We start from the raw sequence: 26,881 nt of genomic DNA on the forward strand, positions 1-26,881 counted from the left end.
CTTCATTGCGGAGTTCAGATGGCCACCTGTCAGGGATTCTTTAGTTGCGATTCCTAGATGACTATTGTGGTGTTCCCTTCCAAGTCTGCAATTCTAGGATTCCATCTGCTACAACCTCAAGGTCTCATTCTCATCAGTCACCTCCAGTGACCAAGCTGGATCCAGAAGCACCCTCAGACTGCAAGCCTGCTCCTTCAGGAGGATTACAACCCCATCCAGGGTAGACAACTGACCAGTTTCCCAGACATGGGAACTACTCACCCATAGTGCCTCTGTCTTGCCAGAACTCAAGCTCAGCTTGTCGTCCCCCCCATCCTTCTTACCACTGCATCCAAGAAGTGGCTTGAGAACTGCACGGCCTCTCCTGATACAGATATTAAAAGCACAGGTCTTCATCCCTCCATTGGGAGAACTGTGCATTTATTCCTGCTCTCTGTCTCGTTTCTTAACTTGTTACTGATCCACAAGAGGAACCCTCCTCTCAAACTTTGTCAAAAGCTTTTTGAAAGTCTAAGTACACAATGACAGCTGGATTATCTATTTGCTTGTTGACACTCAAAGAACTACAATTACCCTTACATGCTAGTTCTGCTTCAGCAGTACTTGTTCTTTGCTTAGTAGGGATGGAGGAGAAATTTGATTCAGCTCACATTTAAAGGCCAACTTATCTGATTTGCACATTCCAAAGCAATGCACAAACCATACTCCTCCCCATCCACAATGAGTTTAGCTTGCTTGTGCAAAGACTGAGTAGAACACCAGTGAGCTTCCTTTGCCATATGAGAGGTGCTATGGGGTCTGTGTACTTTCCTGACACGTCAGCAACTTCAGAAGCCTCAGATTATGTGGGAAGAGTCCTTGACACCAGTGTTTTCCTCAGTAATACCAACAGAATAAATGATGGCTAAGTCTTGCTGCTTTTGGAGAGCAGAATGGCTCCATTTGCTTTAGTCTTTTGTGGCCCTCCTTCTTCCTAAAGTTACATTTTATTTTACCTTAAGGCTACCTAATCCATTTAAATGGATCTTTCTGATTTGCTTTATCACATATTAAGCCCTCACTTGCTAACAAGGCAGAGGTAGTAAACTCTCATTCTGAATTAGTTAGCCGATCATTCCTGCAGTCTTTGAACTTTTTTTTGTTAAAGTTTACACAAGACTCACATTACTGATCCTATGATGTGCTAAAAGCTTAGTCTGCAGCTGAACACACCCTTGGGGAAGATACAGTCACTGAGCTGGGTAAATGTTTTGCTCCATTTTGGGGAATTGAGGACAGGAAAATTATTGAGCAGAAAAACGGAGGACCTTAATTCAATTTTAATGTAAGTCACAGTTGCTCAGAAAACAAAGCTTCCCCATATATATTTTTGCCTGCATAGCAAATACATCACTGCACTTTGAGCATTTAAATCATTTTCTCTACTGTATATGCAACCTGTAAAAGTTAAAAGCTCATCAATGCTGCTGGGGAGGAACATTGGAAATGTTTTAAATGTTAATTTTCTAATGGTCCCTTAAAAAAACCTTATATGTGCATATACTCCAACCCCTCTTCTAAATTAATTTCAACTGTTTAATGTTTATTTAGGTGCCTACTCTTTTCAGACCTTTGGAAAGCTCAGAAATTCAGTGCATGGAGAGGGAACTGGCCCTGCCCTCAGCCTCCATGCTTTGGGTGTACAGAGCCAAAGTGTCTGCAGGTTGCCAGTGCACAGATTCTTTCCCCTCAAGGAAGAACACTGCAAAAAGTACTGTTCCAAATTGTGTGTATAGAGCCATTCAGTATGTGAAAGTCTCAGGTAGGGCCCGCTGTCCTTATCCTGAATCTCCTGCTGTATATTTAGTCTATGGACTTTCACAAAGCCTGAAAAGGGCCAATGTGAAAGCAACTTTAGTGCTGGTGGAGTGTGGTAAGTTAAGGCCATGTCCAGTGTCAATCTTTCTGCACCAATTCCATGATTGAAAGTTTTGAGTGGCTAAAAATAATGCGTACAATTTAAATGTAAACTTTTCATTCGTTTAGTTTTGCTTTTAAAAAAAATTGCACAAACCAGAATGGAACAGAATGCTTTCTGAATCTAAGTCCCAGACCATTATCATTTCTAGCAAATACATCTCCAGAATGGGGGAGGGAGTGTGAGGCTTGTGACAACAAAGGAGCTTGAGGAAGACTGAGAGGAGTGAAGAAACCCTCAATTCTTCCTTCATTCTGTCTTTTATGCACCCTGGGGCGCCCATACCTCAGGAAATAAAAGCATAAATATATACCAATCATTTATGTTCTGAAAATTAATGCCCAATAGGTGGGGATTTTAATCTAGCACCCTCTGCCCCCCCCCCCAGTTGGATTGGATAGATAGCACCTCAGGCTTTAAATCAGCATCCAAAAAACAGGAGGTATTGAAATGTTGGAAGGCTGGAAGACCTTGGAATATCAATGAAGTTCTGTCAGCTAGTGAAAGGAGGATGTACTTAAAAAAAAAAACCCCAACCAGATGTGAATATGAAAACTGAGCTTAAAAATGATCTTTTGAGATACAAATCCTCCTTTTTCCAAGAGCAGTGTGCTTGGAGGCATTAGATTTAAAGAGATCCAGCTTGCAATTTTGTAGGATAAATTGAAATTATAGGGGTCTTTTTTCCTTCCTTTGTAGGGTATTGTTGTAAATTACACTAACAAAATTGGAGGTTGTTTTTAAAACATGCTCATCTGAATTAAAAGAAGTCCCAAATAAGGTGACTAGAAGGAGGGCAGCAGCCTGAATAATCACTGTCCGTGGCTCTCTAATCAGTGCCTTAATGTTTCCCCCCACTGCGTGAGGATACTTGGCAGAGGGGCAAGAGAGTGGATTTTGCCTCTGGCTACGAAAACTCTCAATGCATGAAATGAGTGGCAAAGGGGAGACATAAGGAACCAGCAAGGATTTTGAGAGTTGCTTAGAATTGAGTCAGCAGCAGATCAAGGGTGCCCAGAGGTCAAAGGAAGAGTGTCCACTGGCTGGCATCATGCTTCAGGCTACATGCTCTCTTCAGAAGAAAACATCTCCCGCAAACTATTCATTTTTAAAGAAGGGAGAAATCAAAGAATTTTTCAATGTGTAGCTTTATCAAACCACGTGCAATTAGGGATGGCCTTGAAAAAAGCTTCTCTCTCTTTTTCATTCTTCTGGTAGCAGAGGTGATGGACAGGACTTAAGTGAAGAAGCTGTCACAGCCCAGGTTTCTTTATCCATCAGAATAAGCCATCCTGTGGATAATACTGCTGGGCAGCTTTCAGCTTTGGAGAGCATTTGAGGAACTCAGAACAAGCATGAGTTTGACAAATGGGAGGGTATTTAAGGCTGAAGTGAACTTTTCAGGGTCATAGGTTGCTGTGTTTTTCGGGCACACATGTTTGGTGGTGCTGGGGAGTATCTCCCCCTTGGCACCTTGCAAGAATCTTTGTTTGCTTTTAGAGTCATTTGCTATCAGTGATGTCATCACCTAATCAACTCTAGCTACACAATATTGTGATGCATTCCTGTTCTCTACAGAATCCTTGATTTGCTGAGATCACTCATGTGACTAATCAAAGAAGGAGGGGAAACCCAGCATAAAGCAGCTGTCAGTGGAAACATTGCTGCTGAACAGGATCACAAAGGCTGGACATTCGCACAAAGTATATTTTGAATAAAATGCTCACCAAAATTTGTTATTTATAACTCCAATATCAAAACTGAAATTTGGCTAGGGAAGAGGAAAACAAAATTATTTTGATGCTTACCTCTTCCTGTAATTTACAGTACCACTTGGTCCTTTGAGTTAGTGTTTTGTAAAGCAAATTTTTAAATATAGCTAAGAAAAAGAGCCCAGCATTAGAAGACCTGAAATTCATAATCACAGATTTAAGCAGGTGCATGTGAGACTCAAACTGATCCAAATTTAAGGTTAAGATGATATGCATCATGCCGCTGTGCAAGATCCTCTGATGCTATGATCCTGTTCAATGTTGTTAATGGAGAGCAGGACATTTAGGTTTAACCCATTAAACACAATCATATCTCCCCTTCCTCTTTTTCATGGACCCCACATAGGCAAACATTCTTCTGCCTGTCCTGGTTTGATTGCTCTTCATATTTTAATTCTAAATAATTGTTTGCCATTCTTAACAATTGCAGTTCAGCTTGAGTAGATAGGCTCACATTTGCTGTCAAAGACGCATGATGCCTGCAGCACCGTAAGAGCCAAACCACAGATATAAACAGAGGAGATTGGTATTGGGTTGAAATAGACAACAACTTTTATTGATTACAGATGTAAGTAGGTTTTGTATCCGGTATCAAGCAACCCACCTGCTGGTTGATAAACATGGTGGGGTTGACCCAAGCTGGGGAGTCACCCCTGACCAGGCCTACAACCCCACTTGGGCCACCATTGAAGAAAGTGTCATGGCCCATTGGCCCCTGTCTGGGATCCTAGACAGAGACACTGCCCCAGACCCCTTGAACAGGGTACCCAATCAGCTAAGGATTCAACCCCATGCCTTATCTACCCAAGTTGTGACTCTTGCTATGAGGGAGGAGAAAACCTGTTTACTGGTCAATTTGTGCGCAGGAGAAAATTCTCCCTGGCCCTGAATATGATGACTGAATAAACCACAGCAAGGTTCTCACTCTAGCCTGCCCTCTCACCTTTGGGCAGGCCACTTCTAGCCTTGGTAGGCACGTGGTGAATCCAACAATGTTCTCCTAAGAGGAGAAACCGCACACAGTTGCCCTCCTAAGTACTGCAGGGGTGGGCCTGGTCAGCCCCATCTCCTGACCTGATTGGCTCTGCGACAGGCCCCTTCTCTGTTGGGCCAGTACGGCTGGAAGTGGAAAGTGCCAGGTGTGCACCCATCAATGGCTGTGTGGGAGAAAGATGGCCCCAAGAAAAAGAATGGAAGTAGCAGAAATGGATTGGTTGGATTTCCTGACCAGTGGCCATCACATACAACAATTAAGAAGGAAAAGAATGTGCAAGATGAAGTCAGGAACTGGCACAACATTTAGGGTAGCTGTCCATCAATGATTCCTGAGAAGCTTGGGAGCCATCTTGTACCTCCAAAGTGGCTGTAACTTTGTACTGTGAGCCCTTGAGATTGGATCAGCTGTTAATGAATATAAATAAGCTCAATTGAATTTCAGCATGTTATGGCTTTGCATAGGACCGACTAAATGCTTTGTTCTGTTGAATGGAGCAAGCTTGTTTTCTCCTGCTCCAGAAACTAGGATCAAGTTACACATGCACACAGCTTTATTGCAGTCCATAGACCCAAAATACAAAGTACAACAATAGTATATATCAATAGTTATTAAGGTGTAAGATCGAACCCAGTTACAAGAAAAGAGATTCTCAGTCAACATCAGAAAGAACTGTAGAACTGACTCCCATGAGAGGTGGTGAACTCTCCTTCATTGGAGGTTTTAAAACAGAGGTTAGATGACTGTCTGTCATGGAAGCTTTAGCGGAGATTCCTGCATTGCAGGGGTTGGACTAGATGACCCTCAGGTTCCCTTCCAACTCTACAATTCTACAGTTCTTTGATCTAAATATTACTCAGTGCTATTTATAGATCCATTGCCCAGTACATTCTACTTGAGCATTTGTTGTGACCTTTCACCAGCTATTAGCACAACTAATTGCAATAGACAGGGCAATTTCTTGGTTCCTACTGTACGAGATGAGCAGACAGCATTCGCTTGGAGCAATTTCTGACCTTTATCTGCTACATTAGCCCCTATAATTGGAACTGAAAGGGCAGTTATGGCTGAAAATCATCCCAACAATGCATTGTGAGCAGCTATGATCCCCCTACTATAAGCAGCAAATTTTCCACTCATTTCATCTGGGAGAAAGGTTGGTTTTAAGAATTTGGCCAATGAAGGTTGTTTTAGCAATTAACTGCAACACGTATAATTCAGAGACTTACAGAATAGAATTAGTTATTTTATTTGTTGTGTAGATTGGAATAAGTTCATTTTCTGTTAGTTGATTCAAGTAATTCCACAAGATGACTTCCCACTGTAGCCTTTGATATGTCAAGAGGTTATGCCAGAAATAAATTAGGCAATTTAGATTCAAGAACCTGACTTCCAGTCTAGTAACATCAAAGGAGGATATTTTGGCATTTGACTTAGTACATCAGCAGCTTCTGGAGGAATGCATAATAGATGCAAATAGAGATTAAAGGCAGACAAAACAGGCAAGTAGAGGCTTTCTACCTGTTCCAGTGCTCTCAGAAATTTGCCAAACACAGTGTTTGACCCGCTGCTCTTTTTTTCAGGAGGTACTCAAGGGTACGCAGTGCTGGCACCTCTTCTTCTTCTTCGGTTAAAAAGTGTGGCACTGTAACAACTTCATGATGAGTACTGGCACCTATTTTTCTAGGGGGAAAGCACAGGTTTTATCTGCGCCTACATCTTGGCTGCAGAGAAATCTGGCTGTAATCTGCTATGGGTTGGAAAGATTCAGGTGTAAAGAACAAAAGACCAGGGAAGAAATGTAAAGATAGGTAACATGGCCCTTTTATGTACCTACCTGTGTCCTAAGATAATCTATGGCAGGTGTGGGGAGCATAGCTGCCAACGTTTTCCTTTTTTAAAGGGAAATTCCCTTATTCCGAATAGGATTCCTCGCAAGAAAAGGGGAAAGTTGACAGCTCTGGTGGGGAGCCATTTTCAGCCTGAGGACTGACTGCATGCCGGCAGCGAGCAAAAGTGGGAATGGCCAGGGGCAAAGGCTGGAGGCAAAAGTAGAGAAAGCAATGCATATTCCATTGAAGTGACATGGCTGTGCATTCCTGCCGTGCAGAAGCCCAAGGGTTCTCTTTCTCTACCCCCACCCCAACATCTTTGTCCTCCATTCAGACAAGTGAAAGGGATTGTCAGAGTTCAAGGATCCATTGTAGTCAGGCAAAAGCACTTGTGGAAGGTGTGTAGCAGTGTCAGCTAGCGGTGTGGCCTGTGGCAGGGCCGGCCCAAGACATTTTGGCACCTGAGATGAACCACAAAATGGCACCGCACCGCACCCCCCACCTCCACCAGAGAAGAAGGGACTGCAGTCATTGCTGCCAACACAGCAGCAGCAGCAGGTGAGGCATTCCTTGGAGGGCAGATCTGATGCCCCTGCGGATCTTGCCTCCTGAGGCGGTTGCCTTGCCTTGTCTGATGGGTGGGCTGGCCCTGGCGTGGGGAGGGGGGTGTGGTCTGTGGAGAGTCCTGAGGGCTGGAGGAAGTGGCCGGGGGGGGGGGGCAGCATTCAGCCTCTGGGCTCAAGGCTTCTCACCTCTAATCTACAGAGTGCTTCTAAGTTCTACTCAGAGTCAACCTTATGAAACCAAAGGAGAAAGTTGTCACTGTTAGTTTAAATCAGTCTACTTTGACTAGTATTCGATGCAACCTTTAATTTTAATCTTTTTTATATATCCCCCGTAGCTGCTCTCCTAGGTACCTCACTCTGATCCTGTGATTCCAAAAGTTTTAAGTGCGTCCGAGGTGTCCCAAAATTACTGCATCTTTTATAAATAATAATAATTAAATTACTGACTGCTCCTGTGGATTCCCTGCTACAATACTGTGATATTAAAATGTTCCCCCTGCCAACCTCTCAAAAGTTGTCCTTTATTAATTTTTTCATTGGCTGCTCCACTTTTACAAATTTGGCCCTGGTCACTATGGTGCGTGGCCCTAGGCAGAAGGATCAAAGAAAGGTTAACTACCCACCCCGCCCCCATCAGGTAAGCAGTCCTGAGCTTGTTGGAGCCAATGATCTGCCTCACTATAAGGCAGCTTTCTCCCAAACTTTCTCCTAAGTTTATTCAGGTTTTAGTGCAGTATGGTTTTCTATTGTTACATTTTATTCTTTTAATCCTGTGTGATGCCTAGAGAATTTATATTATGAAGTGCCTCATAAATGTAAAAATAAATAACGGAGTGTCTTTCAGTGAGGAAAACTGGCAGCTCAGAAGAAGCCACAGCAAGGCCAAGTTGCGGCAGATGGTGCACAGGGATATTCATTTCTCTGCCCTTGAGAAACTCTTTAGAGCAAAATATGTAAAATTATGCAATATGCTAACTGCTTCCATAGCATAGAAAGCCAGTGGCTGCCTTAATTCATCATGTACAGGCTTTCTGGAGCCTGAGTAAATCCGTAAGAATCTTAACTCTTCTCTTAAAGCAAATATTTCTTGCTGTTAGAATATATTGCAATATAGTTCAGTCATATGACCTCAAGAAATCTCAAACTTGCATTTTGACCATTCAGAAATTTCTCTACTAGATAAATTGGCAGCCACGCTGAGGCTACAGTACTATAAATACTTACCTGGAAGTCTGTCCAGTGGAACTCAGTGGTTTTACTTCTGAGTAAACTGTATAAGATTGCACTGTCCATAACAAACAATGGCTTAAATTTGGTGCACATATGTTAAAGGTAAAGATAAAGGGACCCCTGACCATTAGGTCCAGTCGTGACCGACTCTGGGGTTGCGGCGCTCATCTCGCTTTATTGGCCGAGGGAGCCGGCGTACAGCTTCCGGGTCATGTGGCCAGCATGACTAAGCCACTTCTGGCGAGCCAGAGCAGCGCATGGAAATGCCGTTTACCTTCCCGCTGGAGCGGTACCTATTTATCTACTTGCACTTTGTGCTTTCGAACTGCTAGGTTGGCAGGAGCAGGGACCGAGCAACGGGAGCTCACCCCGTCACGGGGATTCGAACCGCCGACCTTCTGATCGGCAAGTCCTACGCTCTGTGGTTTAACCCACAGTGCCACCCGCGTCCCGGCACATAGGTTAGAGGTCATCAAAATAACTGTGTGTGTGTGTGCATGATTACATTACCATAAGGCTCAGCTCTCACATACTTTGTGTACATACTTATCAACTGTGAGAAAGTAGGACAGCACCCATTAATTCACAGCAGTTTTTTAAACTCAAGCCTCTGGGCTCTATTTGATTGCTAAAGCATAACATTACTGTGAGTTTCTACATTGCTCAGGTAGGAAGGAACCTCAAACTGCAGTTAGAAAGCTTTGTATACCTTAGTGAGGTTTTTTCACATCCATACCTGAAAAGCAAATTGCAGGAGTAAGTTTTCTGTGACTGCAGCTGTAGAGCTTAGGCCTCTTGCCATGAGTGGAAGGCACAGCACGGAGTCTTTGCTGGCAGCTGCATGAGCTGCTCCCATTTACATCCCACCCCAAGGGCTTCTATAGCTTCCAAACCCATGTTGTGCTACTGTAGAACAAGGCCACATCTGCACCATCCATTTAAAATGATACAGTGGTGCCTCGCAAGACGAAATTAATTCGTTCCGCGAGTTTTTTCGTCTAGCGAATTTTTCGTCTTGCGAAGCACGAAATCCCATAGGAATGCATTGAAATTCAATTAATGCGTTCCTATGGTCAAAAAAAGTCCAAACAAAGCCAAATTTGGTACAACAAGAGTTTATTAAGTGCTCTTTAAAGTCACACATACTGTAAAGAGCATTTCAAAAACTGAAGGAACAGTAAATTAAGTTTCTAAACATGACAGGAAAAACATTTAAAAATCAACAAAGTGTACATTACATTTTCTAAGACTCTGGGGGACCACTCAAAGTAGGTTCCTCTTCCACTCTTTGCTTCTTGCTTAAGAACCTGTCCATGGTCTGCTGCTTCATCCGCCTTTTCAGCACCTCCCTGAAAGGCGACATGACCCTCGTATCAAAAGTGTTCGCAAGGTCACGTGCCACGTGCTTGTTAGGGTGGTGCCGCTGTGCAAAAGCCTGCACATCCTTCCACTTCATGCAAATGTCCCTCAGTTCTTTGGAGGACAGCCGTTCCTCAGTTGCTTCCTCCTCTTCCAGCGAGGCCTGCTCCTGCGCAGCCTCTGCCTGCAGTTCGACCAGCTCCTGGGTGGTCAGCTCGTGGTCGTACTCCTCCACCAGCTCGCAGACGTCCTCCTCTGTGACCTCCAGGCCCATGGTCCTCCCCAAAGCAACAATGTCCTGCACCACTGTTGACTCTGGTGCATCAGAGTCACTTGGTGCCACACAGTCTGGCCACAGGCTGCGCCAAGCGCAATTCAAATTTCTCTGGCTGATCCCTTTCCAGGCCATGGTGATCATCTTCAAGCAGGTGACGATGTCGAAGTGGTCCTTCCAGAATTCCCGCAGGGTGATGGTGGTGCAATCAGGCACCTCGAAGCATCGCCTGAAAAGCTCCTTGGTGTAGAGTTTTTTGAAATTGGCGATGACCTGCTGATCCATCGGCTGGAGCAGTGGCGTGGTGTTAGGCAGCAGGAACATGATGTTGATGAAGTTGAACTCCTCCAACAAGTCCACCTCAAGGCCTTTAGGATGAGCAGGAGCATTGTCCATCAGAAGCAAAGCTTTCAGCGGCAGGTCGTTGTCCAGCAGGTACTGTTTGACAGCAGGGCCAAAAGCAAGATTGACCCAGTCCACAAACAGCACACGTGTGACCCAAGCCTTACTGTTGGATCGCCACATGACACTCAGCTGCTCCTTGTCGACCTTGTGTTTCTTGAAGGCCCGTGGGTTCTCCGAGTGGTACACCAGCAGGGGCTTGATCTTCAGGTCGCCGCTTGCGTTGGCACAGAAGAGCAGGGTCAGACGGTCCTTCATGGGCTTGTGACCAGGCAAATTGGCCTCCTCCTGAGTGATGAAAGTCCTTTTGGGCATCCTCTTCCAAAACAGCCCGGTCTCGTCGCAGTTGAAGACCTGCTGTGGAACGTAGCCCTCCGTCTTCACAGTCTCCAGGAACTCCAAGGCAAAGTCTTCAGCCGCAGGAACATCAGAACTGGCAGCCTCTCCATGCCTGACCACGCTGTGGATTCCAGATCAAACCAGCCTCTGCTTGCCTTGAAGACTTCTGGCTCGCCTGAGGTTCCTGGCTGTTCCCGGATGAGGTCTGCGTGCAAGGCCTTGGCCTTCTCACAAATGACGGCCTCAGTCACTGTGTCCCCTGCACGCTGCTTCTCTTCTAACCAGATGAGCAGCAACTTCTCGACCTCCTCCAGAACAGCTGGGCGGTTCTTCACGATCCTGGTGACTCCCTTGGCTGCATCAGTCGCAAGGATCTTCTCCCTCATCTTCAGGATGGTCCCGATGGTCGGTGGGTTCCTGCCGTACTCCCTGGCGAGGTCCGTCACACGCATTCCACCGTCGTGCTTCCAGATGATCTCCTTCTTCACTGCCAGCGTCACCTTCTCCTTCTTCCTCTCGCCGGCCTCCGCAGCAGCAGCAGTCTTCTTGGGTCCCATGGCAGCACAGCTCTTACCTTCGTAAACTCAGAAAAAGAAAAAAAAAATCAGCAATTCAAACCCAGAACCAAGTCCTTGAATTCCAAACACCCAACCCAAAATCCAAAACCCCCCCAAAAAGTTTTTAAAGTTTAACTTACGAAATGGCTGCAAATCACCAAAGTCTTCAAAATCCTCAAATGGCTGCAAAACAAGTTTTGGGAAAGCTTTAAAAATCACCAAAGTCTTCAAAAACCTCAACTGTTCCCCCAGCCCCTCCCCAACTGTTGCAAACCCCTCCCCAACTGTTGCAAACCCCCCCTCAACTGTTCCCCCATCCACCCAGCACACAGAAATTCAAAACCCAGGAAATTTTTCAAAAAACAACAACATGGCCCAATGGTCACAGAAAACCATAAAAATTCAAAAAAACCCCACACAAGCTCCCAGATTCTTGCAAACCCCTCCCCAGCTGTTCCCCCAGCCACCCAGCACACAGAAATTCAAAACCCAGAAAATTTTTCAAAAAAACCCCAACATGGCCCAATGGTCACAGAAAACCATAAAAATGCAGAAAAAACCACACAAGCTCCCAGATTCTTGCAAACCCCTCCCCAGCTGTTCCCCCAGCCACCCAGCACACAGAAATTCAAAACCCAGAAATTTTTTTCAAAAAAATATAAACATGGACCAATGGTCACAGAAAATCATAAAAATGCAGAAAAAAACCACACAAGCTCCCAGATTCTTGCAAACCCCTCCTCAACTGTTCCCCCATCCACCCAGCACACAGAAATTCAAAACCCAGAATTTTTTTTCAAAAAACAACAACATGGCCCAATGGTCACAGAAAACCATAAAAATTCAAAAAAAAAACCCACACAAGCTCCCAGATTCTTGCAAACCCCTCCCCAGCTGTTCCCCCAGCCACCCACCACACAGAAATTCAAACCCAGAATTTTTTTTTAAAAAAAACAGCAGAGTGGCCCAATGGTCACAAAAAATCATAAAAATGCAGGAAAAACCCACACAAGCTCCCAGATTCTTGCAAACCTCTCCCCAACACCAAGTCCTTGAATTCCAAACACCCCAACCCAAAATCCAAAACCCCCCCAAAAAAGTTTTAAAAGTTTAACTTACCAAACGGCTGCAAAAGTTTTGGAAAAGCTTCAAAAATCAGCAAAGTCCTCAAAAACCTCAGAAAAGGCTACCACACCGCGTGCAATGTGTTGCTCCTCGAAGTCAAGTCACAACTGCACCTCTTCAAGCAATGCACCCTGGGTATTAACGGTTTTACGAAAAAGGAAACAAACTTGCAAGACGTTTACGTCTTGCGAAGCAAGCCCATAGGGAAATTCGTCTTGCGAAGCAGCTCAAAAAACGGAAAACCCTTTCGTCTAGCGAGTTTTCCGTCTTGCGAGGCATTCGTCTTGCGGGGCACCACTGTACCACTCTAACTGTCATAGCTTTCCCCAAAGAAGCTTGGGAAGGGTAGTATGCTGTGAGAGTTGTTAGAAGACGCCCCCCCCCCAGTTACAATTCCCAGATGGTTTATCAGTCAATCCCTTTCCCCAGGGAACTTGGAGAATTGTAGCTCCATAAGAGGAATAAAGGTAAAGGGACCCCTGACCGTCAAGTCCAGTGCTGGACGACTCTAGGGTTGTGGCGCTCATCTCGCTCTATAGGCCAAGGGAGCCGATGTTTGTCTGCAGACAGCTTCCAGGTCATGTGGCCAGCATGACTAAACCGCTTCTGGCGAACCAGAGCGGCGCACAGAAACACTGTTTACCTTCCCGCCGGAGCAGTACCTATTTATCTGCTTGCAGTTTGACGTGCTTTCGAACCGCTAGGTGGGCAGGAGCTGGGACAGGGCAATGGGAGCTCACCCCATCACGGGGATTCGAACCGCCAACCTTCCGATCAGCAAGCCCTAGGCTCTGTGGTTTAACCCACAGCGCCACCCACGTTCCTATAAGAGGAATAGGGGCCTCCTATCAACTCTCCTTAACAAACTACAGTTCCAAGGATTCTTTGAAGAAGCCATGACTGTAATAGTGGTATAATGGTGCTTTAAGTGGATGGTATGCTGTTGTGCAGAGACGCAGGTGGTGCTGTGGGTTAAACCACAGGGCCTAGGTCTTGCCGATCAGAAGGTCGGCAGTTTGAATCCCCGCGATGGGGTGAGCTCCCGTTGCTTGGTCCCTGCTCCTGCCAACCTAGCAGTTCGAAAGCAGGCCAAAGTGCAAATAGATAAATAGGTACAGCTCCAGTGGGAAGTCAAACGGTGTTTCCGAGTGCACTGCTCTGGTTCACCAGAAGCGGCTTAGTCATGCTGGCCACATGACCCGGAAGCTGTACGCTGGCTCCCTCGGCCAATAAAGTGAGATGAGCGCCACAACCCCAGAGTCGTCCGTGACTGGACCTAATGGTCAGGGGTCCCTTTACCTTTTTATGCTGCTGTGCACTTGCCTGCAGGGTGAAAATTACAGGCCCTTCGTGCCCCCCCCAAAGGCAATAATAATGTGATTAATTCATTTGCAACCTTGAAATGCCTTGATATTTGCCTCTTTATTCTAAAATCCAGCAAATTCAGTTCTTTTTTCCTACTCAGTTTGTCTACCACATGGAAGGGATTTTCAGAAAACTCGTGGAGCACCTGGCCAGTATAAAAAGAAATGTTTCATCCAAGATTGTATCATTAATTTAGGACCACCTTATAAGAGCTTTTGAAGTACAAATAAAACTCCAAAGAAAGCTTTCAATATCACGATATAGGACTGGTCCTTTAGAAAGCCTTCAAGCAATGCAGATTTTTCACGATTACATGTGCAGCCCTAAGCAGCTGGGTAGCATGAAGCGGATCAAGGCAAAACCTTGGTTTGGTTTATCTGATCATTAAGCAAAGGATAGTAACACCTTAACATTTGGTGAAAGTTTGAATGGCTGCTGCTAGATTACAGACCCTGAAAAAAATCTAAGATCCCAAGGCTATCTATCTATCTATCTATCTATCTATATATATATATATGGTTCCATCTTGCACTGTAAAGTGTTTTTACTGCCTTTAATCTATACAGCCTGTGCAGTTTAGTTGAGTGCTCGAGACAGACTGAATGTATGGCCAACATCATCTCCACAAAGATAACAATGCTAAATAGCACAATTCCCCACCCCCTCAATGTCGCACTGCAGTGCTGGAGTTAAGCAAGAGCACAAGCTTTTGTGCTGATAAGAGAAAGATGGATATCTCTTCCCATTTAACAAGTTTGTGATAATGAGTTACTCTCAAAGATAAGAGCCAAGGTATTTACAAATAGGATTCATAGCAGTTCAGGAACAAGATCTTCTCTATTAAAGTGGATGCAGAATTCATCCTATGTCAAATCATAACATATACCCACTTACATTCAGATATCAGGGTGTAGTTTTAAAATATCTTAGAGGGTCCATATTTACCTGGGAATAAACCTCATGGAAAAAAGTGAGGCTTCTCTCCACATAAACATGCATAAACATTTTAAGATGCCCAGGTATGTGCAATGGAACATACTGATTTTTCAGTGTTCCTCATATTGGTAGCTGACATTTAGGGCTATGGTTCGTTTGACAGAGCCTCATAATGCGTATGGACTGGGTCCTATGGGCCAACTCTGAATCCCACCTGCCACTCCTGCTTTCCAAGTAATTCCTGCTGCTTTTTAGGTGTTTCGTAGAAATGCAGGTTTGCAGAACAAGTATTCACCTTCCATCTAGTTTAGGAAAAAAAGAAAGAACTGTGGTGCTGCTGGGATGATGATGATGATGATGATCATCATCATCATCATCATAATACCCCGTTGCCCCCCCCCCCCAGCCACTCTGGACGGCTTCCAACACACACAACAACAATAATAAAACATTAAACATTAATAGTAACAATCTGATCCAATATAAAAAGTCACAATAACTTTAAAATCAACAACTAATATCAAATAAGGCAATATTCAATAATCCGTTAGAATCCAATAGAAAACAGTAAAATTAAACATCAGCAAATAATAATTAAACAGTTTACACTTATCAAAATAACAGCAAATCACAATGCATAAAATACCACAAAACATAGATAACCATGTAAAAAGATCAAATTGAGAAACAAGGACACACAACTTATAGAATTATTTGTTAAAACTATTCTTGAACTCCTCTCTTCCCAGCTGCTTCTGCTCTTCTCAAAGTCATGGTCTGGGAAAGGCTCCGGGGGCTGGGGGGGGGGGCAAGGCAGAGCAAATTAAGCCGCTGCCTGCAGAAAGTCTCTCTCCCCTCTACAATGCACCATTAGGTCAAGGTATGACATGTTTGACAGGGACGCAGGTGGCACTGTGGGTAAAATCTCAGCGCCTAGGACTTGCCGATCGTCAGGTCGGCGGTTCGAATCCCCGTGGCGGGGTGCGCTCCCATTGCTCAGTCCCAGCGCCTGCCAACCTAGCAGTTCGAAAGCACCCCCGGGTGCAAGTAGATAAATAGGGACCGCTTACTAGCAGGAAGGTAAACGGCGTTCCGTGTGCTGCGCTGGTGCTGGCTCGCCAGATGCAGCTTGTCACACTGGCCACGTGACCTGGAAGTGTCTGCGGACAGCGCTGGCCCCCGGCCTCTTAAGTGAGATGGGCACACAACCCTAGAGTCGGACACGACTGGCCCGTACGGGCAGGGGTACCTTTACGTTTTTATGACATGTTTGTGGGCAATGATCAATCAGATGAAGAATGGTGTTCTGGGTAATGCACCACCACAAGCTATAGAAAGCATTTTTAGTATCAGTCTTTTCACACAAGCATGAAAAAGTGAGTATGATCCCATGTTCACTTAAAACATAAGTAGAGCCTGCTGGGTCAGGCCAATGGCTCCTCCTCCTCCTCCTCCTCCTCCTCCTCCTCCTCCTCCTCCTCCTCCTCCTCCTCCTCCTCTTCTTCTTCTTCTTCTTCTTCTTCTTCTTCTTCTTCTTCTGGCACCTTCTGGCACCGGCTTGGCCTCTCCCCAGCAGGCCTATGCTCCAGAAGCTGGGGAGTCCAATCTGAGAGGGAGCGAGGGCTGCCACTGCCCCCCATATGCTGAATGTCCTGAGGGTGATGTGCAGCAATCTGGAATCTCACTGATCTGCACAGATGAAGAAATGGGAGAATCACCAAGGCGGCAAGAGGAGCAGCAGCAGCAGCAATGAAGAAGACAATAGAGAACTTGGGCAAAATGTGTAGCTCCGGCCCTGCGATAGAGGAGGAAGAGAATAAGAGCTGGTGGAGGACTGGCAGCACCTTGGCATAAGAGAGAGAGAGGAGCAAGGCATGCCTCCCTAGCACATGCTCAGTGACTCCTCCGCACCTTTCTTCTCTCACTCCCCCACAGCCAACCTGCTGCTCAGGGCATGTGCCCCCTCTCAGCCCTGCTTGGCCCCAGCCTGGAGAAAGGAGGGGTGGTGGGGAGCTTCAGGGCAAAGCCACAACCTGGGCGTTTCCATTTCTCCCAGGTGCAAGTCTCCCCTCCGGACCATGTCTGCAGGCCCCACCCCTAGGAGCTGGCCAGGGCACTGGTTGGTTCCAGGGACCAGTCTGGGGAACAGCACAGCAGCACCGGCCAATCAGGACCAGACTCCTGAACCAGGAACTATTGAGCAGAAAACTGTCAAGCAGTCTTAGAGAATGACTAAAGTTTATCTCTGCCAGGTTGTTTCACTCCAGTTCTTGAAATGCTGGGTGTTTTCTGTGGCAAGTTTATCTCTGCTGCTATACCCACTCACAGAAATACGCCAACTGTGTTGCCATAAAAGTGAAACCTTTTTCAGATGAGCATGAATGCCCCACTTCAAATTGCATTGCTTAGTGCCCATATTGCTTCTCTTTGCCAGGCTGAAAAGAGAGTGTTGTGAGGTGAATATAAAATAATTGATTGCCCACTAAAAAAAATGCCCTTGATTTGAAAGTCATATGTGACAGTCACTTTGCTTTTAAAGCTGCCCTGGCATACAGGCAAGAAGGGGCAATCTGTCAAAGAGGCAAAATGCAATAGTTCTTCATTAGATGGGACATTTTTCTTGTTGACATCTACAGTTTTCTCTGCCCCATTGTGAAAGCATATGATAGCAATATGTCTAAATGATGGTTAAACCAGTAGCATTCAAAGTAAACAAAAGAAAACAAAAACCCAAAGAGGGCTTACTGTGAAAACCATTAATTCCCAGAGCCATAGCTTCCTATATCCAATAGCAGGGTTGCTGAAAAGCAGAATCACAAATTCCAGTCAACTTTTGGAATAAACCCAGCTTATGTTTGTGATTACAGCATATCTGTAATGTGTAACAAAGGCCTACAATTGGCAGAAGTGGTAAATTTAAGAATTGAGGGGAGGGCCTGTTAACCACAGTATCATCACAGGCTATGAACTAGACCAAGAATAAGGCAATGAACCATAGGTAATGTAATCTATTGTACATAAACACAATTGGATCAACAGATTCTGTTCAGTAATGCAATCTGAATATATTCTCAGACCTTTCTTTGACAAAAAGTGAACCACATAAAAAAGAGTGAGATGGTTTCATTAGACTATCTGCTTTCATTAGACTACATCAATCCAATACTGCTTGGCTTCTGTTCTCCTGTGGCCTAATTTAATTCTAATGTGTAACACATGTCTGGCATTTTCTACAAAACAATGATTAACATGTGTTTTGCTCTTTCCAATGTTTATTCATTTAGTACATTTTATACCCTCCCTTTCTTCTATCATGTAACCCAAGGCAGCATACAAGAATCATAGAACTGTAAAGTTGGAAGGGATTCCCCTGCAAGGCAGGAATCTCAACTAAAGCATCCAGGACAGATGGCTGTCCAACCTCTGCTTCATAACCCCCCATGGAAGGAGAGTCCACCACCTTCCAAGGGCAAGCTCTTACTTGTCAGAAAGATCTTCTTCCTGATGTTTAGTCAGAATCTCATTGCTTCTAGTCCTACCCTCCAGAGCAGGAGGTAAAAAGGTTGCTGCATCACTCTTCTCTGCACATGTTCCAGCTTGTCAATATCTTTTTTAAATTGTGGTGCCCAAAAAGTCGACACAAGACTTCAGGTGTGGTCTGACCAAGGCAGAATAGATGGGGACTATCACTTCCCTTGATCTGGACATTAGACTTCTCTTGATGCAGACTCAGGCAAGTCCCTATGTGGCCTGCACTCATCAGAATCATAGCTATTTCTCTCTCTAAAGATCAAATCACCCAGTACTTCTCTGGGAAGATGAAGGGAGAATGTGATTCTGGGATTTAATAAATAAATAAATATGCAGAAGAATTTATTTGCTATTGTGTGTTTCTGGTTGTATGTCTGTAGTTTTTTTAATCGGGTTATGCTTTTTATTTCTTGTATTCTTGAGGTATTCTAAGCTATCAGCTTCCTTGCTATTTGGAAGAAAAGCAGGATAGGTTCTTGAACAAATAAAATGAAATGAAGGCACAAGAGCCTTTCCAGCTGCCCTCCAAATTCCTTGGGAGTTTTTCTCTGTATTAGGTGGAATTCTGTTGTAACCTAAGGATGTGGAAAACCCTCCTGAGCCGTTTCACTCCCCTCACCAGCAGTCTATTTTTTTTACCATTAACCCTCCTCCACCTGTTGCTTTACATCATCAGGCAAAATTGGGGACACTTTAAAATAGTGTTATGAGGTGGGGGGGGGGAGTAGGCTGTAGAAGGGAGTTAAACCCTTCTAACTCCTTGATCCAGCAAGTGCTAAATATAAGCCAGGGTAGCTTCCTGATGAGGTGATAACCCGAGTGATGGGCCACTAAGGGAACAAAGGAGGGACTATGGACAAGATGGCAAATGGGTGCAGCCCCTTCCTTCAACTTGCAGGTAGGTAGAAAGACAAAAGGCCAGAGTGGGGAATGGAGAGCTGTGAGCCGGAGACAAAGTAGCAAGCTGGGAAGAAAGTGAGCGCAATGTTATCATTATTATCAGATAATGGAGGCATACAATTTGGATAAGAAAATTGGCTTCCAGGTGGAAAAATCAAAATTAGAAACAGAACTGTTAGAACCCAAAACTAAGAATTTGTCAAGAATGTATAACTTGCTGCTGAAATGGAATACTCAGGATGAAACGGTGAAATCTGCTATGATTAAATGGGCACAAGATGTTGGACATAACATCATGTTCGCTGACTGGGAACAGTTATGGACCACAGGTATGAAGTTTACGGCATGTAATGCCCTAAGAGAGAATATTATGAAAATGATATACAGGTGGTACATAACCCCAGTTAAGCTTGCAAAAATCTACCATTTGCCTGATAATAAATGTTGGAAATGTAAAGAAACTGAAGGTACATTTTTTCACCTTTGGTGGACGTGCCCAAAGATTAAGGCTTTCTGGGAGATGATATATAATGAATTAAAAAAGGTATTTAAATATACCTTCTTGAAGAAACCAGAGGCCTTTCTCCTGGGCATAGTCGGCCAATCGGTGTTAAAAAAGGATAGAACTTTCTTTATGTATGCTACAACAGCAGCAAGAATACTCATCGCAAAGTATTGGAAGACACAAGAGCTACCCACACTGGAGGAATGGCAGATGAAATTGATGGACTATATGGAATTGGCGGAAATTACTGGCAGAATCCGTGACCAGGAAGAACAGTCGGTGGAAGAAGACTGGAAGAATTTCAAAGATTATTTACAGAAATATTGCAAAATTAATGAATGTTAGAGTGATGTTGGATTGAAATTAAGTGGCTTCTAGCTGTACAGGCTTTAAAGTTATAAATATATTAAGATTAAGGATTAGGATTAAAAAGGTTAAAAGAATGGAAAAATTGGTTTTCAATAGGTAAAAATTTAATGTTATATTATATTAAGATTAAGGATTGGGATTAAAAAGGAGGGAAAGGAATTGCTGGACTAACAAACTGAATTGGAATACAAAAGAGGGAGGTATGAGGAGGTCCGGGAAACAAGTAAATGTAAAAGTAGTGATGAAAAGATGGAATTGTTTTTAACTGTTTTTTCTTTTTTCTTTTTGTATTTTGCATTGTGTATTTTTCTTTTTATTCTTGAATTTTTCTTTTCTGTTGATGTGATTCTTTCTTTGTGAAACTTTAATAAATATCATTAAAAAAAAAAAAGTGAGCGCAATGTTTGATTTCTACTTGAATCCAAGGCTGTGGCTATGGGAGAAACAAGACCCTCTTGGGGTTTTAATGCTGTCAACATCCACCCACCGTAGGCTCAGGTTGTATATATATTTAAATTAAAAAGTTATCATAAAGACAGCACAGTCTGCACTGTGACTCATTCCAGGGGAAACACAAATCCTGGGTAAGTGCCTGGAACCCCTGGAACCTCGCCGCGCCCAGAGATTGAGGTGGCAGGCAATAATATTATTTGGGGCTGGCCATGTAGTGTTGCTTTTCTAACAATGTAGTAATGTGGAAGAGATGGGCACTAGTCCACCTGGAAAATACAAATAAATGGATGTCTCAGTAGCATTTTCGAAGCAGCAAAGAGGCAACTTTTCCACCACGCACATTTCAAGGCACATGTGACTACAGGCTGTGACCATTTCACTTGGGGTTCCATGAAATATAAACATGTCCTGTCCCATTACACTCTGTTCCACCCCCATTATGCCCCCCGCTACACCCTGTTCTGCCTTCTTCTGGTTCGTGTTGGCGATCGCGTGTCAATTGGACGTGCCTGAAATAGTTTCCAGCTGTATATCCCAAGGACACCCTTAGTTCAGGTTCTACTCAGGGGGTGCTATTGCTTCTGCCTATGTATGCACAGAGACACATATCCATTGATCTTTTTTAACCCAGCCAACCAGGGACTATGCAGTTGATATTGTTAGATATTATGAGATTTTTTTAATATCTCACAATCTAACAATACCAGCAGCATAGTTCCTGGTTGGTTGGGTTCTTTCTAAAGTTTTGTTGCTCTGAAAATGCACTTTTTCACATTACGACCTCAAAGGCATCCAAGATCCAAGCCTTTTGGATCTTGCTAGAGCTTGGCCCCTTCCCCCATCTGAAAGGACACCTTTAGCATCCTGCAGAACTCAGCCTTAGCAAGCACATTAAAGTAAGGAATAGTCAAGCAAACAGATCTCAGTTCTCCAAAGGCCTCTTAGCATTATTTATCTCAGCAGAAATAAAAGTTAAGGATGCCAGGTGTACTCACCTCTATTACAGAGTCATTAAGCAATTCGAAATGCCCCAAGCCAGTAAAAGCAGACAATTACCCTCTTGGTCTCCTAATAAAATAAATAATGAAACTTTCTCAAATCTGTTCTGTTGGCTACAGATAAAGCACTGAAGCAAGGAATGCAAGAAATGAAGGAGAGGGAGAAACAGGGCAGTTACAAATAAAACAGATCATGCCCACTAGTGAAAACTCATGATTTCCTGCATAGGACCCTTCACTTTAAAGTCACTGTATATGCAATTTATCTTTCCACTCACTTTCCCCCTAGATCTAGCCATCTCTGAAATCCATGACTGTGCTTCTACTGTGTTCTCCAACAACAGGATCTGAACAGCTAGCTAGCTAGGCACCCCTGTTTGTCTGTCTCTCTCTGAAGTTTACTATACAGCGGAAAGGAGCAGCCAAGCATACTAGGACTCAATTTCTTGACTTTAAGAAAGCCGACTTCATAAAACTTAGGGAAGTGCTGGGTGAGATCCCATGGACAGTAATACTAAAAGGAAAGGGAGTTCATGATGGCTGGGAGTTTGTTAAGAGGGAGATACTAAAAGCACAACGTCAGGCAATACCAATGAGATGGAAACATGGAAGGTGCCTAAAGAAGCCAGGGTGGCTATCTAAAGAACTTTTAACTGAGTTAAGATTAAAAAAGGATGTGTACAAAAAATGGAAAAGGGGGGAAACCACCAAAGAGGAATTCAAACAAATAGCCAGCACGTGTAGACACAAAGTCAGAAAAGCTAAAGCACAGAATGAACTCAGGCTTGCTAGAGAGGTTAAAAGCAACAAAAAAGGCTTTTATGGGTATGTTCGTAGCAAAAGGAAGAACAAAGAAACAGTGGGGTCACTCAGAGGAGAAGATGGTGAAATGCAAACAGGGGACACAGAAAGGGCTGAACTCCTCAATGCCTTCTTTGCCTCAGTCTTCTCCAATAAAGAAAACAATGCCCAACCTGAAGAATCTGGAGCAAATGATTCAGCAGAGGAAACACAGCCCAGAATAACTAAGGAGATAGTACAAGAATACTTGGCTATATAGATGTATTCAAGTCTCCAGGGCCAGATGAACTGCATCCAAGAGTATTAAAAGAACTGGCAGATGTGATCTCAGAACCACTGGCAGTCATCTTTGAGAATTCCTGGAGAACAGGCGAAGTCCCGGCAGACTGGAGGAGGGCAAATGTTGTCCCTATTTTCAAAAAGGGGAAAAGAGAGGACCCAAATAATTACCGCCCAGTCAGTCTGACATCAATACCAGGGAAGATTCTGGAGCAGATCATTAAGCAAACAGTCTGTGAGCACCTAGAAAGAAATGCTGTGATCACCAATAGTCAGCATGGATTTCTGAAAAAATAAGTCATGTCAGACTAACCTGATCTCGTTTTTTGACAGAATTACAAGCCTGGTAGATGAAGGGAACGCAGTGGATGTAGCCTACCTTGATTTCAGCAAGGCATTTGACAAGGTGCCCCATGATATTCTTGTAAAGAAGCTGGTAAAATGCGGTCTTGACTATGCTACCATTCAGTGGATTTGTAACTGGCTGACTGACCGAACCCAAAGGGTGCTCATCAATGGTTCCTCTTCATCCTGGAGAAGAGTGACTAGTGGGGTGCCACAGGGTTCTGTCTTGGGCCCGGTCTTATTCAACATCTTTATCAACGACTTGGATGATGGACTCAAGGGCATCCTGATCAAATTTGCAGACGACACCAAACTGGGAGGGGTGGCTAACACCCCAGAGGACAGGATCACACTTCAAAATGACCTTGACAGATTAGAGAACTGGGCCAAAACAAACAAGATGAATTTTAACAGGGAGAAATGTAAAGTATTGCACTTGGGCAAAAAAAATGAGAGGCACAAATACAAGATGGGTGACACCTGGCTTGAGAGCAGTACATGTGAAAAGGATCTAGGAGTCTTGGTTGACCACAAACTTGACATGAGCCAACAGTGTGACGCGGCAGCTAAAAAAGCCAATGCAATTCTGGGCCTCATCAATAGGAGTATAGCATCTAGATCAAGGGAAGTAATAGTGCCACTGTATTCTGCCCTGGTCAGACCTCACCTGGAGTACTGTGTCCAGTTCTGGGCACCACAGTTCAAGAAGGACACTGACAAACTGGAACGTGTCCAGAGGAGGGCAACCAAAATGGTCAAAGGCCTGGAAACAATGCCTTATGAGGAACGGCTAAGGGAGCTGGGCATGTTTAGCCTGGAGAAGAGGAGGTTAAGGGGTGATATGATAGCCATGTTCAAATATATAAAAGGATGTCACATAGAGGAGGGAGAAAGGTTGTTTTCTGCTGCTCCAGAGAAGCGGACACGGAGCAATGGATCCAAACTACAAGAAAGAAGATTCCACCTAAACATTAGGAAGAACTTCCTGACAGTAAGAGCTGTTTGACAGTGGAATTTGCTGCCAAGGAGTGTGGTGGAGTCTCCTTCTTTGGAGGTCTTTAAGCAGAGGCTTGACAACCATATGTCAGGAGTGCTCTGATGGTGTTTCCTGTTGGCAGGGGGTTGGACTCAATGGCCCTTGTGGTCTCTTCCAGCTCTATGATTCTATGATTCTATTCTATGATTCTATGACCTCATCTTCACTTTACATTTAAAGGAGTATTAAACAGCCAAGGCTTCCTCCAAAGAACCTTGGGAGCTGTACTTTCTTAAGGGTGCTGAGAGTTGTCTGCCAATGCTTATGAAGAGATTGTCCACCATTACTAGGCCCTGAAATCTGTTTGCTTGACTATTCCTTACTTTAATGTGCTTGCTAAGGCTGAGTTCTGCAGGATGCTGAAGGTGTCCTTTCAGATGGGGGAAGGAGCCAAGCTCTAGCAAAAAGGCTTGGATCTTGGACGACTTTGAGGTCGTAATGTGAAAAAGTGCATTTTCAGAGCAACAAAACTTTAGAAAGAACCCAACCCCCCCCCCAACATGCCAAGATAGCAACACTGGTCTACGCTTCAGGATGCCATACACTAATGTAGCACCCCTGTTCCTTGACCAAAATGTATTTAAGAGCACTGGGTTATTTTGCAGGGCTGATGCAACTCACCCTCTCTCAGCTACACAGCCCTGCCTTTTGGTGATTTTACCTTTGGAAAAGGACATGTCCAGGGAAAACTGGAAGTATGGCAACCCTAGAATGTGCTTCCTTCCAGATGCTGTTTACGCCAATTCACATGAGCCTCAGACACCATGGCTCATGGTGAAAGGGATGATGAGAACCAGGATCAAACAACATCTGGGGAAGAGCCTCATGTTGGCAACCCCTGGCCTATGTTTTCTTGCGCTACCAATTGAGGCAGGAAGTGTACTAGCATGGAACAACTGTGCCAGATCTACCAATTTTGCCATAGGTAAAACTATCACCCTCCTCTCCCTAAAGACAAATGTTGGAAGATGGTGCCTTCAAATAGGCACCAGTGAGAAAAGGCAAGAAAAAGGGGCTTTGAAAATGTGTAAGGAGCTGCCTATTTTCTTTATACTGATGAATTAGTATAAAAAAAATCAATTCAAGTCATGTTGTACACCACCCCAATCTCTGAGCAGTGCGAGATTCCAGGGGCTTTAGGGAATGAAGCACAGCGGAGACTGTGGTGTCTTTACGATACATGTTTACACACACACACACACCACACACACACACACACACATATATATAGGTACCTCGGGTTACATATGCTTCAGGTTACCTACGCTTCAGGTTACAGACTCCGCTAACCCAGAAATAGTGCTTCAGGTTAAGAACTTTGCTTCAGGATGAGAACAGAAATCGTGCTCCAGCGGCACGGCAGCAGCAGGAGGCCCCATTAGCTAAAGTGGTGCTTCAGGTTAAGAACAGTTTCAGGTTAAGAACGGACCTCCAGAACGAATTAAGTACTTAACCCAAGGTACCACTGTATACACACACACACACACACACACACACACACACACACACCCCCTAAGCCTGCAACGGATGGGTCATAGCATTAATACCCCAAGAGAGCCTTACTTCCTCCTTACTTGCAGCCTTGGATTCAAACAGAACTCACACATCACTGTGTCTCATTCAGTTCCCAGTTTGGTGCTTTTTCTAGCTCACATCAATGTAAACTCATAGAATTGTAAAGTTGGAAGGGACCTTGAGGGTCATCTAGTCCAGCTCCCTGCAATGCAGGAATCTCAATTAAAGTATCCATGACAGATGGCCATCCAACCTCTGCATAAAAACATCCAAGGAAGGAGAGTCCACAACCCTGCAAGGGAGATTCATCTGGCATGACTTGTTTTTGAGAAACTCATGCTGGGTCTCAGTAATCAAGGCATGCTTTTCTAAGTGCTCACAGACTGTCTGATGAATTATCTGTTCGAGTACCTTTTCTGGTATCCATAGCTCACCAATTGGTAGTTACGTGGGTCTTCCTCCCCCCCCCCCCCTTTTGAAGATGAGGATAACATTTGCCCTCCTCCAGTCTGTTGGCCCTTACCTGTTCTTCAAGAATTCTCAAAAATCATAGACAAAGCTTCTGAAATTACATCCGCAAGCTCCTTTAGTATACGCTTGGGCGCAGCTCATCAGGCCCTGGAGATTTGAATTCATTTAAAGTAGCTAGGTGTTCCCTTACCACCTCTTTTCGTATCTTGGCTCCTCAAGTCTTTCACTGGTAGATGTGCATCTCTCTCTGTGTGTGTTGAAGTTCGTAACTCTACCGCCCCCTTTCACCCTTCTCGAGCCAGCACGGAGGAGCAGACAGGATTGACCAGTTTCTCCAGGATCAGGGCTAGGACCTTGGCTTGACTGGGAATTTCTGAGACTGAATTAGGGGGATATATTTGGATATCCGAAATCAATTCATCTTAAGTACACGTCAGCATCTGATTGGTATTTGATGAGGAAATCCATGCATCTTCTCACCCTGGCAATCACAAAGTAAACCCTTGCAGATGGAACAGCATTTGTCAGTTTATCAAGATTTAAACCTGAACAATGCAGATACAGGAGAGTGCATTAAAAACATTCAATATGACGAAATCAAAATAGCCTTGCCGGCAATGTGAGTTACGCAAAATATATTTTAAGATTACCTTCAGCGATACTCCTAGATTAGGGATAGGGAACCTTTTTCAGCCAAAGAATTGCATTCCCTGATGGGCAACCTTGGGGGGCCACTTAGCAGTGAAGGGTGGGCCAGAAGTAAAAAGGGGGTGGAGCAATGGATACAGCTCTCTGTTACACAGTAAGTGACGTTCCACAATAGCAGAAGCCAAGGATTTCAACATATATGAACACTGGCTTGCTCCACACATCTCTCCATCCAAGCAAGCGAGAAGCAAGAAGCTGTCTAAAACTATGCCCGCTGTATGGCAAGAGACCCCTGCCTCAGAAACTCAGGGGACAGGTGAGA

At 44.4% G+C, this 26,881-nt stretch overlaps 1 protein-coding gene across 1 annotated transcript; it reads right to left on the bottom strand.

The window, feature by feature from the left end:
• Positions 1 to 9,061: 9,061 nt before the first annotated feature.
• LOC308460130 (putative CENPB DNA-binding domain-containing protein 1) lies at positions 9,062 to 11,577 on the bottom strand (the record flags this gene model as incomplete). Its single annotated transcript, XM_080976117.1, has 3 exons — positions 11,423 to 11,577; positions 10,838 to 11,308; positions 9,062 to 9,087 (listed from the first exon to the last, which is right to left on the bottom strand). The coding sequence occupies exons 2-3, from the start codon at positions 11,280 to 11,282 to the stop codon at positions 9,062 to 9,064; spliced, it is 471 nt and encodes a 156-aa protein (XP_080832243.1). The 5' UTR covers positions 11,283 to 11,308; positions 11,423 to 11,577.
• Between the last annotated feature and the right edge of the window lie 15,304 nt (positions 11,578 to 26,881).

The sequence above is a fragment of the Podarcis pityusensis genome, assembly GCF_964106645.2.
Source record: "Podarcis pityusensis genome assembly, chromosome: 12".
In the NCBI taxonomy this organism is placed as follows: Eukaryota; Metazoa; Chordata; class Lepidosauria; order Squamata; family Lacertidae; genus Podarcis; species Podarcis pityusensis.